Below are 17,854 nucleotides of genomic sequence, written 5' to 3' on the forward strand. Positions count from 1 at the left end.
TTGTGCTGGATTTTTCTGTCATTTTCTTAGTCTAAAATACAATTCAATACCGGAGGTTCAAAGGGCCCTGTTATGGGGGCCTAAAATCTAAAGGGAGTGATACAAAAGGCAACTATTGTGAGGGATGAGCTGATGAAGAAAGAGAAAGTAAAAGTTTTAGGTGGAGTCGGGATATGCTTCCCTGAAGACATGAATTTTTAAAGATCTCCTTAAAGCAGGCAAAGTAGGAGATAACCAAATTGATTGTTGTAGGGAGTTCCAGATGAAAGGGGAGGCCCTGAAGAAGTCCTGGAGGTGAGTATGGGAGTAGGTGAATGGATTTAAGAAGAGTGAAGAGGTTGGTGATGTAGCTCGGGACAGAGATATGGATTGTTTTGTTTGTTGTTGCTAGTATTTTGAATTTTATTTGTTGGGCGATTAGAAGCCAGAGGAGGGATTGGCAGAGACAGACAACGACCATCAAGCAGTTGGAAGGGTTATTAATTCTAGTAGCAGCAATGATGATATTATTTATTAATCAACCGCGTTTGTCATGAATACCATTCAGTGTGATAAACAACTATACATACCATATAAAGCGCTAAGCATCTCATAAAAAATGTGAACAGTATTTTTGAACAAAAAAAAAAATTACAAAACAATATAAATGTCCCATTTACTTATGCCCACTGTGCAGGGGCTCTGTAGAAATATTTAAATTTGATGCTTGATCCGACTAGTGAATGTAGTGCCCCACATGCACTCACCAGATATGTGTGACCAACTATCGCCAGTATGGTCAAATGCGCTTGTGGGGGATGTCCCCTTTAAATACAGTGTCCCCTGTGCTGCCCGATGCTGGAGACCCGATCATAGCATTTAGAGAAAATGATAAAAAGGAAGCCCATAGTGTAAAACCGCTTAAATTTATTAGGTAAACATTACACTTACTTGTATTAGTGCCAATTAGAATTTGGCACATGGTGTGTACAGCATTGGTTGTACACGGGGCCCGCTGTGTTGCTTCCGTACCAGGAAGTGCAGCTTGGGTCCCCGTCCAAAGCTGGCATTGACGAAATTACGTCACGAATCATGACAGACTGAAAGGAATGCAAGACAGGGGCAGTGGCTACCAAGTGGTTGGTAAGGTGAATAATTCCAGGAGCAGCATTCATGAAAGGCCAAGAGGAGTAGAGTTGAAATAGCCGTGGGGACTACTGCAATGTATGACCTATGCATTAGAGCAGGGGTGTCAAACTCAATGTCATCGTGGATCGTGGGCCATCAGCATTATGGTTACCCTCAAAGGGCCACTTGTATCTGAAGGACTAAATGCCCAGAGCTCCCTTCTCTCTCTTACATCAGATATCAAGAGCCCCCCCCCACCATCCCTTACATCACAGTGCACCCACTTACTTTGTACTGCTGCCAGGAAGAAATTGAGGAGAGAACTGGGAAGCAGAAAGTACAGAGTCTGGAGGAGAACAAGAGTAAAGCCAAGGTCTGCTGCTGAAGTTTTCTGAATGCTAAGACCAGGGTAGGCAGAGACGAGGGGGTGCTCTGGCTGCACGGAAAAGAGTAGGATCTGCTGGAGTAGTTTAGTTTTCCTCTCTGATAGCGACTGCTGAGACAAGGTGGGGGAAGAGACTAGGTGGGTAATGTAGCTGCAGGAGAGATGTGAGGGCCACATGAAATGGTCCAGTGGGCCAGATTCGGCCCACGGGTCTTGTGTTTGACACATGTGCATTAGAGAGTGATGGGATGTTTTGGCATATTCTCCTAAAATACTTTGATAGCCATGCAATCTTGGATCACCTGAGCAATCACATATATACTAATGGAAGAATAAATACAAGACCAGTGGTGTCTTCTAGCACCTAAAGACCTAAGGATTGTTAATCGGCCTGGGCAAAATTACTGCATGCGTGGCAATCATCTTTCGTCCACTGATACTATTACTCGTAAATCTCTCTGACACTTCCCACAATCAAACATTCAGCACACATAAAAGGAAAATCTTTCTGATGCAAGACAGATTCTTATCCCCACCACAATCTATCTATCTTGTCAGCAAACAGAGAACATATTAACACATGACATGATAAAGAGCAGGAGAAGTCAGGCAGCCGTATGATCACAGGACAACTGTGAACAGCATGGAACAAAAGGTTAATCTGATGAAGTTAGTTGCCATGCCCATCACTGTCACTCAAAATGATCCAACTCAATTCATACAATGGCTGCCTTCAGAAGCATCATCTGAGAGCATTCGATCACTCTGTGTTCTGTTACACTAGGATAAGCACAGACAAAGCGAATAGAAAATGAAACCTGAAAGTTAACCTGTCCCATAAAGCAAAAAAAAAAAAAAAACTTAAATCCAAAATGACGACATACCTGTACCCTGCCTGGTGGAAGTGGACTCCTAGGAACCCTAAAGACTTTAGGTGGACTATCTTTTCTTGCTATGGGCATATAAAGCACAGGTTGACTAGTTGTTTAAAAGAGAAGAGTCACTTTAAAGCAAGCCTTAATAGTCATATTACTATTCTATTCGAATATAACGAGTTTTTATCTTTTTTCTATTCTCATTTTACACATTTTGCATATTTATCCATCTGTACATCAACATTTTATAATTGAAAATCATCATTAGAATATTATATTATCCATCTGTACCAGGAACGTGCGCTGATTTTCTCCATCCCCTCTCTTTGCTATTACGGTGGTGACACCGATTAGAATTGGCAGCAGTTCCATCGTTGGTACTCATCATCGTCTTATCTTACCCAATACTGATCATATACCCTAGGTAGCGCATTGGTTCTCCCCCCTTACAAGCCTTTATCATGCCTTCCCACTGCCAGCCATGTATGTGAGCCTTTCAAAGCCAGACAACAGCCTCTCTTGTTCGGTGTGGCACAAGGTTTTGTATGCACTTCTTCTGAGTCACTAGAGTAGGGGAAGGAACAAGCCATCAGTCAATGATTTCTTTTAACTGCATGTATTGTCACCTTTATGCTAGAGCATAAAGAAATAAGGAGGTTGCCAATGCTGACCTTTCCTTTTGATGCTTTCCTAGCTTTCTTTAAAAAAAATTAAAACCCAGGTTCAGTCAAAAAGTGTTTTTAAAAAAATGAGCAAAAGGCACATTACTAAGGACTAGTACACATGGGGTGTATACTAGTGTACACCCAGGCAGGGGCATGTTTACCCACACAGGAATTGTTCTGCTTCCCCGATCTAAGCACAACAAGTGTGATCTGTATAACTGATTCAGTTGTAGTGAGATAGCTGTAACTTACAGTCTCAACAGTGTAGGCAGACAGTGACTTGATCCAAACGACATCTTGCATATCACAGAAAGCTTAAAGCGATAATCTCTGCAGATCTTCACAGATGAACATCAGATAGGTCAAAATAATCAGTGTCTATCTCCAGCAGAATACAGTACATGTGGTGAATGGCTATAGCAGCCTCTAGCAATAATCGAAAGAGAATCCGACAGGTTGGTTGTACCCAAGTTGATCGATCGATAAACTTGGTACATTCAGCCTTTCAATTAAGGGTTCGACTCTCGGACGGTTGCTGCTGAACCGGCCGAGATTCGAACCGTGTATGGCCGGCCTTAAAGGTAGTAAACAATGGACTAGGACTGGATAAGAGGGTGTTAACAAGAGTGATAAAGAGGGTGTTGAAGAAGTTACCTGGATTGCAGAAAACAAGGTCAATTGTGATGCCATCAGAGTGGGTAGGAGTGTGGAGTGTGCTTGGGTTAAAGATGGGGTTAGTTTCAGAAGTTAAGAGGTGTACGACGTGTTAGCATTAACAGGGATGTTGACTTTAAAATTAATGATATGCCGATATTATGAAAATATGGGAAGCAAAAAAAAAAGCACTTTTCCTGATCCACATAGATTTACACGAATCACAAAAAAATCGAATCATGTAATCAAGATACAAAAATTAAAGGATTTGTAAGTAAAACTAAAGAAAACAAAACAAATGTTATACTTACTGGCTCTGTGAAGTGGTTTTGCACAGAGCAGCCCATGATTAACCGCTTCTTGGGTCCCCCCCCCACCACCGCCCTTGCTGAGTGCCCCAATAGCAAGCCGCTTGCTCCCGAGCCGGCTCTCTGTCCATAAGACACAGAGAGCACGGTTTAGCCCTGCCCTTGCTCTCTCCCCACTAGCCAATAGCTCCTTTTGCTACATCTCAGGCAATCAGGAGGGAGAGACCCCGGAGAGCATCAGCTCTTGTGCACATCGCTGTTTCAATCAGGCTCGGGTGAGTATAAGGTGGGCAATGAGGGGGGAGCTACACACTGAAGGTTTTTTTTTTACCTTCATGCATAGAAAAACTTTCAGTCTTTAGAACCACTTAACCCTCCTCTTATGTTAGAATTCAGTTACTATCCATGATGTTAGGGTCAGTTTTGACCCGTGTTTTAAATCAGCCATAAAATACCCTCTGAATAATTATTTATCATCAAATTTGTTTCTTACCTCTTGGTTACCTTGTTAGGCTTCTTTATCCTTGAAAAGATTGGTTTTAATATTTTTGGTGTGACCCCTAGACCTTTCTTTTGATAGCATACCTCTCATTGTCAAATTGAAAAAATGGTAAAATAAAGTCAGCAACTCTGAAATGTATTTGTCCTATGTTTCTTCACTTTATTTAGAGAAGCAGACAAGCAGGAAAAGAGATAGGCCCCTCCCTAACTACAGCTCACAGGGTTGAGAGGGGATTGGCTGTCACTGTTACTAAGCAGAGAGAGTGTTTATGATTTCAGTTTTGGCACTTATTAGTGTCCTAAAATCCTATATTATAACTGGGTCAGAATTGACTCTAACACCATGAACATCTTAATTTTCACCACAGTATTTTATAATTTAGTGAAAAGGATTATTTTTCTATTACATTGTTTAAATAGAGGTTCCTGACAAAGTAAAAAAATCTTGATGCAATAAACAAATTTATGTGATACTTATAGACATTCAAAACCGGAAAACGGGTCAGTTTAACCCTAACACAAGAGGAGGGTTAAATGTGATTGTCTGCAGACTGGAAGATTTACACATACAGTATCTCACAAAAGTGAGTACACCCCTCACATTTTTGTAAATATTTTATTATATCTTTTCATGTGACAACACTGAAAAAAAGACACTTTGCTACAATGTAAAGTAGTGAGCGTACAGCTTGTATAACAGTGTAAATTTGCTCTCCCCTCAAAATAACAACACACAGCCATTAATGTCTAAACCGCTGGCAACAAAAGTGAGTACACCCCCAAGTCAAAATGTCCAAATTGGGCCAAATTAGCCATTTTCCCTCTCCGCTGTCATGTGACTCATTAGTGTTACAAGGTCTCAGGTGTGAATGAGGAGCAGGTGTGTTAAATTTGGTGTTATCGCTCTCACTTTCTCATACTGGTCACTGGAAGGTCAACGTGGCACCTCATGACAAAGAACTCTCTGAGGATCTGAAAAAAAAAAGTATTGTTGCTCTACATAAAGATGGCCTAGGCTATAAGAAGATTGCAAAGACACTGAAACTGAGCTGCAGCATGGTGGTCAAGACCATACAACGATTTAACAGGACAGATTCCACTCAGAATAGGCCACGCTATGGTCGACCAAAGGGGTTGAGTGCACGTGCTCAGCATCGTATCCAGAGGTTGTCTTTGGGAAATAGACGTATGAGTGCTGCCAGCATTGCTGCAGAGGTTGAAGGGGGATGGGGGGGGGGGGTCAGCCTGTCAGTGCTCAGACCATACCCCGCACACTGAATCAAATTGGTCTGCATAGCTGTAGTTCCAGAAGGAAGCCTCTTCTAAAGAGTATGTATAAGAAAGCCCACAAAAAGTTTGCTGAAGACAAGCAGACTAAGGACATGGATTACTGGAACCATGTCCTGTGGTCTGATGAGTCTAAGATAAACCTATTTGGTTCAGATGGTGTCAAGCGTGTGTGGCAGCAACCAGGTGAGGAGTACAAAGACAAGTGTGTCTTGCCTACAGTCAAGCATGGTGGTGGGAGTGTCAAGGTCTGGGGCTGCATGAGTGCTGCCAGCACTGGGGAGCTACAGTTCATTAAGGGAACCATGAAGGCCAACATGTACTGTGACATACTGAAGCAGAGCATGATACCCTCTCTTCGGAGACTGGGCCGCAGGGCAGTATTCCAACATGATAATGACCCCAAACACACCTCCAAGATGACCACTGCCTTGCTAAAGAAGCTGAGGGTAAAGGTGATGGACTGGCAAAGCATGTCTCCAGACCTAAACCCTATTGAGCATCTGTGGGGCATCCTCAAACGGAAGGTGGAGGAGCGCAAGATCTCTAACATCCACCAGCTCCGTAATGTCGTCATGGAGGAGTGGAAGAGGACTCCAGTGGCAACCTGTAAAAGCTCTGGTGAACTCCATGCCCAAGAGGGTTAAGGCAGAGCTGGAAAATAATGGTGGCCACTTTGGGCCCAATTTGGACATTTTCACTTAGAGGTGTACTCCTTTTGTTGCCAGCAGTTTAAGCATTAATGGCTGTGTGTTGAGATATTTTGAGGGGACAGCTGTTGACACTGTTATACAAGCTGTACACTCACTACTTTACATTGAAACAAAGTGTCATTTCTTCAGTGTTGTCACATGAAAATATAAAATAAAATATTTACAAAAATGTGAGGGGTGTACTCACTTTTGTGAAATACTGTATATATTCTACAAGATCACAATTTATGGGAAAATGATGTGACTCACTGGATTTGCAGCAAACGGAATCAACTCAAAAAACTGGCAAACCTTTCTGCCTGGAATGAACAATACCCCCTCCTTATTTATGAAGGAGTTAATTGTAAAATAATGCAGAGCATAAGACATGGTAACTAAACATTCATGAATGCCTATTACTTTTTACCTACAAGACATAATCCATCTTCCCTCTCTGAGGACCCTGAAGAGAATGTGGCTTCGCAGGTGCATCTGCGTCAGCTGGGACAGAATCCACACAAAGCCATTTGTAGCTTTTAAAGAATTTATGGAAAAGCAGGTGTCCTTTGCGGATCTGCACAAACGGCAGGTTTAGGGATTTTTTTTGTGTGTGTGTCAGCTTTCTAAAAATTAATTTACCGACAGACGCTCTTATTTGAGAAGCCGAGGTTCCACTATTGATAAATGCATCAACGAAAAAAAAACCTTGCCCCATGAGGGCTAATTATATTTGTGAAATCTGGATTCTTTGTTGATGGTTGCAGATGCAAGGGGAAAATACAGGAGGGGGGAAAAAATACTCACTCATCTAAAGCTTGAAGCATTTGTTCTGGTTCCTCAAAGACGATTATGTCAATCAAGCGGTCAGTCACGCTCACATCTTCAGCAACGCCATCAGCTGCTTTGGATGGTGATTCACTTTTTGATTCCCTAGAAGTTCGATGCAATTTCCCCTGTGCACATAAGAGACAAAAACAAGGAAGAAGGCCAATATTAACTAGGAACCTGCAACACTTGCTAAATAAAAACAATTAGCCCTTAATACCTACTTGCATAGCCAAGTATACAAATGTGCAGCTCTGTAGTACCCCATTGGCTGTATCTGAGCCCCTTTACCCCCAGTTCTTTATGACATACAGAATAACCACCTTTGGTGATTACTCCTTTAGTGTAAGTAAACCTTAAAGTGGAGTTCCACCCTAATTTAATACTTACCTCCATCTTCTCGCTCCGGGTCACCTGAAAAAGAAATGGATAATCGCATATTTTTTTTTTTTTTACTTACCTCGTAGCGAAGAAAAAATACTTACCTTACTTCCTTCTTCCTCGGCCGCGGCCCGTCGTCACTTCCTGGCTCTGCAATGATTCCTGGGAGCTGAACGTCATAGCTCCCAGGAATCATTGCGCCTGCACCGGCCCCGACGTCAGTTCCGGGTCGCGCGCGCCATCCCCTTCTAAACAGCTTCTGGGCATGCCCAGAAGCTGTAGAGGGATGACGCGCGCGACCCGGAAGTGACGTCGGGGCCGGCGCAGAGCATCGTGGGACCAAAGAAGGCGGAAGAAGACACCGAAGGGGATCTCGCTGGCTTCAAGCTGCCCACATCTGAGATGGCAGCGCTGGACAAGATGTTTTCAAGGTAAGTATTTGTCCTAACAGGTAAGTGCAACCCGGGACAGATCAGAGGCTAGCCATTGTGGAATGTACTAGCCCTGACTGTCCCGGGGGTATTAAAAAAAAAAAAAAAAAATCCAGGGTGGAACTCCGCTTTAAAGCAGAACTTTACCCACAACAACCTGATAAAAAATAATATCCGTTAGCAAGGAACATACATTACACATTAATAAATATGCTACCAAAAGAAGTGGGTGCTGTAAATTGCCTCCAGCATTGTCCCAGCGTCTCTGCTGCCATTTTGCTTAAGCCCAGAGCCCCTGAACAGCAGTAAATCTTTAATCGCTTCCCGACCAGCCGCCGCCTTTTTACTGCAGCAGGGTGGCTCTCCTGCGCACCTACGTCAGTCACTCGTGGGAAGCAAGGGGGCGGGGGTGTGCCACCAACGGCGCGCTCCCGTCCCCACTTGGCAGCGGGGAAGCCGATGCACGGGTCAGGCGGCTCCTGACACACACGATCACTCCCCAATGAGTGAGAAGGACGGTCAGCTGTTGTAAACCTTCAGCTGACCGTTCTTCTCCCTGAAATGATCATAGAACTCATGTGATCCTTCTACATAGGATCACAGGTCTCTATGGTCATTTCAGAAGCCACGCCCCCCCCCACAGTTAGAATCACCCCCCTAGGCTCGCATTTAACCCTTTGATCACCCACAGGGTTAACCCCTTCCCTGCCAGTGTCATCATTACAGTAACAGTGCATATTCTTAGCACTGATTAATGTAGTAATGTCAATTGTCAAAAAAATTGATTTTTGTAAAATCTTACCGTAAAATCCTTTTCTCTTAGCTCATTGACAGACGTAGTCCTCGGTGATACAGCACCTTCGGGTTATGTTGCCTCCACAGGAGAAGGACTAGACAGGAAATAAAATGCTCTGGCCACACCCTAGGGGCAGTCCCCGAGGGTATATCCTCTCTCTCTCTGCCACAGCAAATCAGTTATGTCACAAAAGCAGTGTTTAGAGAATTTTACCCAACCCAACTCAAAAACAGAGGGGCGGGTACTACGTCTGTCAATGAGCTAAGAGAAAAGGATTTTACGGTAAGATTTTACAAAAATCCATTTTTCTCTATCGCTCATTGACAGACGTAGTCCTCGGTGATACAGCACCTTCGGGACGTCCCAGAGCAGTATCACAAATGAGGGGTGGGAAAATGGAAATCAAATCCAAATCTAGAAGGCCCAACCGGTGCCAACTAGAAGTTTACAATGCTCATCCTTAATGATGAGACTTAACAAAAAAATTTTCAAACAGAAAAAAACCCTCGAGGTAGACAACCGGTCTCCTCAAATTGCGGCCTGCAAAACCTTGCGGCCAAATGAGGCATCCGCCGATGCCATCACATCAATTTTATAAAATTTTGTAAAGGTATGTACCGACAACCAGGTGGCCGCCTTACATACCTGGACCACTGACGCCTGATGGCGGAAGGCCCAGGAAGTACTGAGCGCTCGAGTGGAGTGTGCCCTAACAGGGAACGGAGGACTCTGACCCTTAATAGAATAAGCCTGTACCACCGTCTGTCTAATCCATTTGGCAATGGTCGCGGAAGATGCAGGCAACCCCTTTCTGGGGCCATCCGTGATCACAAAAAGTGAATCCGTCTTACGGAACGATTCCGTAGCTTTCGGGTATACCCTGATTGCCCGAACCACATCCAAGGAATGCAACGCACGTTCCCGATGATGATTGGGCTGAGGACACAAGGAAGGTAGTACAATATCTTCATTCAGATGAAAATCTGAAACCGCCTTAGGAAGAAAGGATGGCTTAGGATGGAGTACTACCTTATCCCTATGAATCACCAAGTATGGGGACTGGCATGATAAAGCAGCCAGTTCTGACACCCTGCGTGCAGAAGTGATAGCCACCAAGAAGGCCACCTTCTGGGATAAAGTAAGCAAGGGAATCTCCCTGATGTTTTCAAAAGGAGGTTTCTGTAGAACCGACAAAACCAAATTAAGATCCCAGGGCGGTAAGGGCGCGCGGACTGGTGGAGCCAGGTGCCGCACCCCCTGGATGAAATTCCGCACCAAGGACTTGGTAGCTAAAGGTTTCTGAAAGAAGATTGCTAATGCTGAAACTTGACCCTTGATGGTGCTCAAGGCTAGCTTCTGCTCAACCCCTTGTTGCAAAAAGGCCAATATTCGAGACACCGAATAGGTACGTGGAGGAAATCCTAAAGATTCGCACCACGCAATATAAGTCTTCCATGTGTGATAATAGACTTTGCTGGAAGTCGCTTTCCTTGCTTTAATAAGGGTAGAAATGACTGAAGTAGACAAACCTCTGTCCTTCAGTACTTGGGTCTCAATGGCCAGGCCATTAAAACCAGCGACTGTAAAGCACGAAGGTAACTTGGTCCTTGAGACCACAGACACTCCCTGAGACGAAGTTCCCACGGAACGTCTGCGACTAGCATGTCCAAGTCGGCCAGGCCGGCTTGGGGAGGCCAGCCTAGAATTTCTAGGACCACTGGCGCTGATAGGATCTGAACCAGGCGTCCCTAGAGCTATCTGGCCCCGACCATCCGAGGAAGTCTGGTCGTTTTCTGTTTCCACACATTTATCAGATACCTGATAGTTATCAGGAAGGGTGATCTTTTCTGGTTGAACCTCAGGGACCGAAGTCACCCGACTAGAGGCTACTTGGCCTATCTGGTCAACCAGATCCGATTCCTGTGTGGTATCGGGACTAATCTTAGGAAAGGGTAAAGGAAAAGATCTATTCAGGGAACGGTAACTACCGCTTCCTGTGGTACTTAAATGTTGGAAGGGAAGAATCGCACCGGTAGTAGTGGTTGATGCTCGATCTGATGTCCTGAATACCGGTGAAAACGTCCCCCCACCCTGAAACCGGGTGGGGGCGCACCTTCAGGCTGTGTACTCCTTTGCTTCGGGTTTGGCTGGGTTGGTCCTCTGCTTGTCCGACCAGCCCTTCTTGAATCCTCCTGGAGGAGTCTTGCCTTTCCCGCTAGTACCAGCCGGGCGCCCTTTATGGGCGGTAAAGAAAGGTCCTCGCTTGTTGCGAAGTCCCTTAGCTTTTGCAGCCTGTGGCAAGAAAGTGCTCTTGCCCCCAGTGGCATCCTTAATGATTTCATCTAGGTTGGCCCCAAATAGACGATTCCCCTGAAAAGGGAGATTGGTCAAGGTCTTTTTGGAACCTAGGTCAGCTGACCAGCATTTTAACCACAGCACACGTCTGAGGATCACTGCTAACTTAGATGCATGCCCTAATAAGGGAGTTGTGTCCAAGGCCGCGTCACAGATAAACCGTAGCCCTTGTATGATCTGTTCCATCAAATCAGATGTCTCCTGGGGAATATCTTTTCCCCTAAGATCTTGGCGTACCATTTTCGCCCATTCCGTAAGTGTCTGGGAAACTAGACCAATAACAATTACTGGTCTAAATGCTGACCCTATCAGAGAAAAGATAGTGCGGGACTCTGCTTCTATCTTTCGATCCACCGGATCCTTAAAGGACGAAGTGTCCTCCACTGGAATAACCGTGGCTTTATTCAGCCTGGAAATAGGCGGATCCACGACTGGTGGTACCGTCCATTTCTTAATGATGGATTCCTCAAACGGATAGCGTCTAGCAATACGCTTGGAAATAGTAAAGGTACGTCTAGAATGCTCCCATTCTCCTTTAATCTGATTACCAAAACATTTAGGTACCGGAAAAGCCTTCGCCATCTTGATGGGCTTATTAGTACCGAAAGGCCTCTCTGTTTCAGTTGCCTCTGCCGGTAAAGCCTCAAGTTTTAAGGTTTCTTGCACTGCCACAACTAGTGCGTCCACCAATGCTTCTTCCTGAATTATAGCAGGAGAAGAAGCGTCCTCCTCACTGTCTGAGGGGGCTTTACCTGGGATAACAGCCCTTGCAGAGGAACCTGCAACTGCCGTGACCATCTCTGAATCTGAGTCAGAGGTGTCAGATGGTATAGGGGTAGGCGGGGGTCGCTTCCTTGACCCCCGTCCCTGACAGGCCGCCTCCACCCGAGCCACCATAGACTCCAAAATTGCTGTAAATGACTCTATACTCTGTGCACCGGCGGGTCCCGAGGCCCCCTCGAGGGAAACAGGTGGGGGAATATGTGTGGCAGGGTCCATGATAACTCCAGTTACTTCCTGGATAAAAAAGAAAAAAACTTTTTTTTTTTTTTTTTTTTCTGACCCCCAGCGCCACAAAAAGCCCCTTAGTGTTACCTGCTAGGGATGCCTATCGATCGAAAGAGAGAGAGATAGACCCCCAGGCTCACCACTTGATGCTCAGAGTTAAACTGCAACAGCTTACAGCGCTGTCTTGACAAACAGGAAGTCTTTTGGCTGGCTGCCCAGGAAGAAGGGAGGCGGCTCCGCCCCTCTGCACGCCTTCCGGCGCCTCCCCCAAGCTCCACGAGGTGTAGGATCACCTCAAACATGGCCGCCCCCATGCTGGAGACACGAGGCTACGCCAAAATGGCGGCTCGTGCGATCCAGCAAAAAAAATGGCGGCGGCCTGTGCTGACTAGCGGTGTGCTGCAGGCACACAACACTCTCTTTGCATGGGGATATGGCGTGGTTGGCGGTACCGGCCCTGGCGGACCGCATGGCCGTTCGGGAGGCCTGCTAATAGCTGGAGATCTGATTTGGAAGGCAGTCTACATGTCCGTGGCTTCTAAATGGTAGGTAGCTTATACTTAACCCATAAGATTCCCAGAATGCCACAGATTACATCTTTAAAACATGTATACAATAGATTGTTAACTCCCAAACCAAGCCTCCTGGCTTTTTGCACACATAAAATCACACTCAAAGTAGGAGGATTTGTGACATGTTATAGGATAGAAAGAACTCTTTCTTACCATACAGAGAGGGGCCCGCGTTCACCACAAAACCAGTCAGGGAAAAAGGGGGAACATACTACTCACCATACCGGAACCAGGCGGGCACCAACTCCTGACAGTACCCCTCTCCACCGGGGCGGGAGGGCTGTCGACCGATACGGACGCCGTGACTCATGGTCTTTGGCGTTTCAGCGAGACGTTTAACTCGCGGGTTCAGTCCTTTTAATGGGACTTTGTCGCGGCCGACCCAGCGCGGAGCTAAGGCCTGCACGCGCTCGTAGGCTGAACTGGGGTGACCACCGGATCTCAACATCCAGCCCGTCGCCCAGTTCAGCTTTCTTGCTTGAAGATCTCACAGGAACCCTGGAGAAAAAAAGCTGTCTAAAAATCCTTTTAGAAAAAAATTCTTGCCAGGACCTAAGATCCCAGCAAGGTATCTAGGTCCTTACTCCTAACTAGACAGAAAATAACTGATTTGCTGAGGCAGAGAGAGAGAGGATATACCCTCTGGGACTGCCCCTAGGGTGTGGCCAGAGCTTTTTAATTTCCTGTCTAGTCCTGCTCCTGCGGAGGTAACATAACCCGAAGGTGGTGTATCACCGAGGACTACGTCTGTCGATGAGCGCTAGAGAAACTTTTTTTTTTTTTCAGACCCCCAGCGCCACAAAAGCCCCTCAGTGTTACCTGCTAGGGATCCCTATCGATCGAGAGAGAGAGAGATAGACCCCCAGGCTCACCACTTGATGCTCAGAGTTCACTTGCAACAGGTTACAGCGCTGTCTTCACAAACAGGAAGTTTTTTGGCTGGCTGCCCGGGAAGAAAGGAGGCGGCTCCGCCCCTCTGCACGCCTTCTGGTGCCTCCCCTAGCTCCAGGAGGTGTTTGAGTCACCTCAAACATGGCCGCCCCCATGCTGTAGACACGAGGCTACGCCAAAATGGCGGCCTCGTGCGATCTACGGCGGTCTGATACAGCATAGCGGCGTCCTGCAGAGTAACTAGGCATCGCAAAATCTTTCTCTCATGGAGATCAGCTTGACCGGCGGTACCGAACCCTGGCGGAAACGCGTGGCCGTCGGGAGACCTGCTTCAGCTGGAGGAATGACCTGGCAAGCCGCATACCTGTCCTGTGGCTTCTGACAGGTAGGATGCTTCTAGTAACACAGTAAGATTCCAGTGCTGCCACATATTACAATCATTTTAAACATACTTTGTAATTAGATTGTCAGCTCCCAAACCAAGCCTGCTGGCTCTTTGTACACACAAATTAAACTCAATATAGGGGGATCTGTGCTATGTTATAGGATAGAGGGGAACCCATCCTTACCATTACAGAGAGGGGCCCGCGTTCACCACAAGACCCGTCAGGGGGAAAAGGGGAACATATTACTCACCATACCGGAACCAGGCGGGCGCCAACTCCTGACAGTACCCCTCTCCACCGAAGTTGGAGGGCTGTCGACCAATACGGACGCCGTGACTCATGGTCCTTGGCGTTTCAGCGAGACGTTTAACTCGCAGGGTCAGTCCCCTCAAGTGGGACTATGTCGCGGCCGACCCAGCGCGGAGCTATGGCCTGCACGCGCTCGTAGGCTGAACTGGGGTGACCACTGGATCTCAACATCCCGCCCGTCGCCCAGTTCAGCTTTCTTGCTTGAAGATCTCACAGGAACACTGGAGAAAAAAAGCTGTCTAAAAAAAATCTTTTCTAAGGAAAAAATCCTGCCAGGACCGAAGATCCCAGCAAGGTATCTAGGTCCTTACTCCTGACTAGACAGAAAAACGGAATTTTTGTAAAATCTTACCTGTAAAATTCCTTTCTCTGAGTCCTCCGACAGTCGCCGCCTCTTCATATTCGTCACATATGGGGGTATTAGACTTTGCTCCGAAGGAGTAGCTAGGCAACAGAATATGTTAACAATAAAGCTTTTAACATATCCCACCCTCAAGGGGTGGTCCCCTCAGTCAATACCCTCCTACTTCCTGCAACCATATCTCAGTTTTAGTGGAATAGCAGTAGAGTATACAACCAAACCCCAAAAGAGGGGCGGGGGCGGCGACTGTCGGAGGACTCAGAGAAAGGAATTTTACAGGTAAGATTTTACAAAAATTCCGTTTTCTCTTACGTCCTCCGACAGTCGCCGCCTCTTCATATTCGTCACATATGGGGACGTCCCAAAGCAGTGCAAACATGAGGGGTGGGAAACGCATCCGCGCCGAAAGGCAACGCAGTCTCCGCATCAAAGAAAGGAACCTTACCAAAGGAAGGAAACCAGCTGGGCAACAGCAAAAAACAAGTGCTCAACAGGAGCAACAACCCAGGAAAAGACAAAAAACCAGGGGATACAAAACTTATCCCAACAGCCAGGAGTCCCCAACAAGGGACCCTAGGGAACAGCCGCACTAAGAACCTTGCGGCCAAAGGAAGCATCCGCCGATGCCTGAACATCTACTTTGTAGAATTTTGTGAAAGTGTGCACGGTCGACCAAGTCGCCGCCTTACACACCTGGGCTACAGAAGCCCCATGACGACAGGCCCAAGACGTACTCAGAGATCTAGTAGAGTGCGCCTTCACAGGTACAGGGGGAACCTTCCCCTGCAAGGCATACGCCTGTTCAATGGTCTGCCTGATCCATTTGGCGATGGTAGAGGCCGAAGCCGCCATGCCCTTCGGAGGACCCTCTGGAAGAACAAACAAGGAGTCCGTCTTTCGAAAAGACTCAGTCGATTTAAGGTAAACCCTTATCGCCCGAACAACATCCAGAGAATGCAATCTCACCTCCTTTGGATGTTTAGGCTTCGCGCACAACGAAGGCAAGACAATATCCTCATTAAGATGGAATTCCGAAACTCGTTTCGGAAGAAACGAAGGATTAGGTCGCAAGACCACCTTATCCAAATGAATAACCAGGTACGGAGACTTGCAGGACAAAGCCGCCAGCTCCGACACTCTGCGAGCCGAAGTGATCGCCACCAAAAAGGCGACCTTTTTGGACAACATAGACAACGAGATCTCCCTGATCTGTTCAAAAGGAGCACGTTGTAACACAGATAGAACGAGATTCAAGTCCCAAGGGGGCAGAGGATCCCGCCTAGGGGGGACCAGATGCCGCACACCCTGAACAAAAGTGCCAACCAAGGAGTTGGAAGCCACGGGACGTTGAAACAGAACGGCCAGTGCAGACACCTGACCCTTTATCGTAGCCAGTGCCAAACGCTGATCAACACCCGTTTGAAGGAAAGACAGCACACGGGAAACCGAGTACGTGCGGGGTGAAAACCCCCTGGACTCACACCAGGCAAAATAGGCCTTCCAAGTACGGTAATAAACCTTCCCTGAGGAAGACTTCCTCGCGTTGATTAAAGTATGAACGACCTCTGGATAGAGACCCCTCTCCTTCAGGACCTCGGTCTCAACAGCCAGGCCGTCAAAGTCAGCGACTGTAAAGCAGGATGGTATATCGGTCCTTGAGACAGTAGATCGTCTCGAAGAGGCAGACGCCACGGGGCGTCGACCGCCAGATTCACGAGGTCTGCGTACCAGGACCGGCGAGGCCAGTCCGGTGCCACAAGAATCACCGTGCTGCGTTCCGAGAGTAACCTGCGAAGGAACCTGGACAGCAACTGAATCGGTGGAAACGCGTACATCAGCCTGTACTGATGCCACGGGGCCACTAACGCGTCCGACGCGTCTGCCCGAGGGTCGCGCGTCCTTGCCACGAACCTCTTCACCTTGTTGTTGAGACGAGACGCGAACAGGTCCACATCTGGAAGACCCCACTTCGCGCACAACATCTGGAAGACAGCCGGGTGGAGAGACCATTCCCCCTGATCCAGGGTCTGGCGACTCAGATAGTCCGCCTGCCAGTTCTCCACCCCCGGAATGTGAACCGCCGTTATCGCCGGGACATGAATCTCGGCCCAAGACAGAATGTCGGCCACTTCTCGAGCCGCACGGGCACTCCTGGTGCCCCCTTGGTGGTTGATGTAGGCCACCGCCGTGGCATTGTCCGTCTGCACCCGAACCGGGCAGCCCTGCAGCCGGTCCGTCCAGCGATGAAGACAGAGACATCGCACGCAATTCCAGAATGTTGATCGGAAGGGAAGACTCCCCCTCCGACCAAGTCCCATGGGCGGACAGAACGCCCAGAACTCCACCCCAGCCCGACAGGCTGGCATCCGTGGTGATTACCGTCCACGAGATCGGACGAAACGACTTGCCCCCGGACACCAACGGGGACTGGAGCCACCACAGAAGGTTTCCTCTGGTGCGATGACTCAACGAGATTTGAAGATCCAGAGATTGAGTTCGCCCGTCCCACCTGGACAGGATCTCCGCTTGGAGACCCCGCGTGTGAAACTGGGCGAATGGAATCGCCTCGAAGGCCGAGACCATCAATCCCAGACATCTCATACACGTCCGCAGAGACGAGTGCGGAACGTCCCTGAGGGACCTGACTTCCTCCTGGAGAGTCCTGAGTTTGTCTTCCGGCAGGAAGACCTTCGCCTGCACTGAGTCCAGAATCATTCCCAGATAGGGAAGACGAACCGACGGACTCAGTGTCGACTTTGGAAAATTTATCGTCCAACCAAACTCCTGCAGAGTTTGCATCGTGACAGACAGGTCCTTCTCCAGACCCTGGCTGGTCGCAGACCGAACCAGAATGTCGTCCAGATACCCCAGGACAGAAACGCCCTGGGCCCTCAATGCCAGAACCGGTGCAAGCACCTTGGTGAAGACCCGCGGAGCCGAGGCGAGACCAAAGGGCAACGCCACGAACTGGTAGTGATCCTCCGCAATGGCAAACCGAAGGTATCTCTGGTGACCCTCGAAAATGGGGATGTGAAGATACGCATCCTTCAAATCGATGGAGGCCA

General features: G+C 47.5%; 1 protein-coding gene across 1 annotated transcript in view; it reads right to left on the reverse strand.

Annotated features, from left to right (window-relative positions):
- Positions 1–17,854, reverse strand: part of EVC2 (EvC ciliary complex subunit 2) — a 316,078-nt gene that overhangs the window by 167,004 nt on the left and 131,220 nt on the right. The window contains exon 9 of the mRNA XM_082263099.1: positions 7,279–7,427. Within this exon, the coding sequence (XP_082119225.1) occupies positions 7,279–7,427 (149 nt within the window). The remainder of the gene's footprint in view (positions 1–7,278; positions 7,428–17,854) is intronic.

Source organism: Pelophylax lessonae (assembly GCF_965119305.1).
Source record: "Pelophylax lessonae genome assembly, chromosome: 1".
Taxonomy (NCBI): Eukaryota; Metazoa; Chordata; class Amphibia; order Anura; family Ranidae; genus Pelophylax; species Pelophylax lessonae.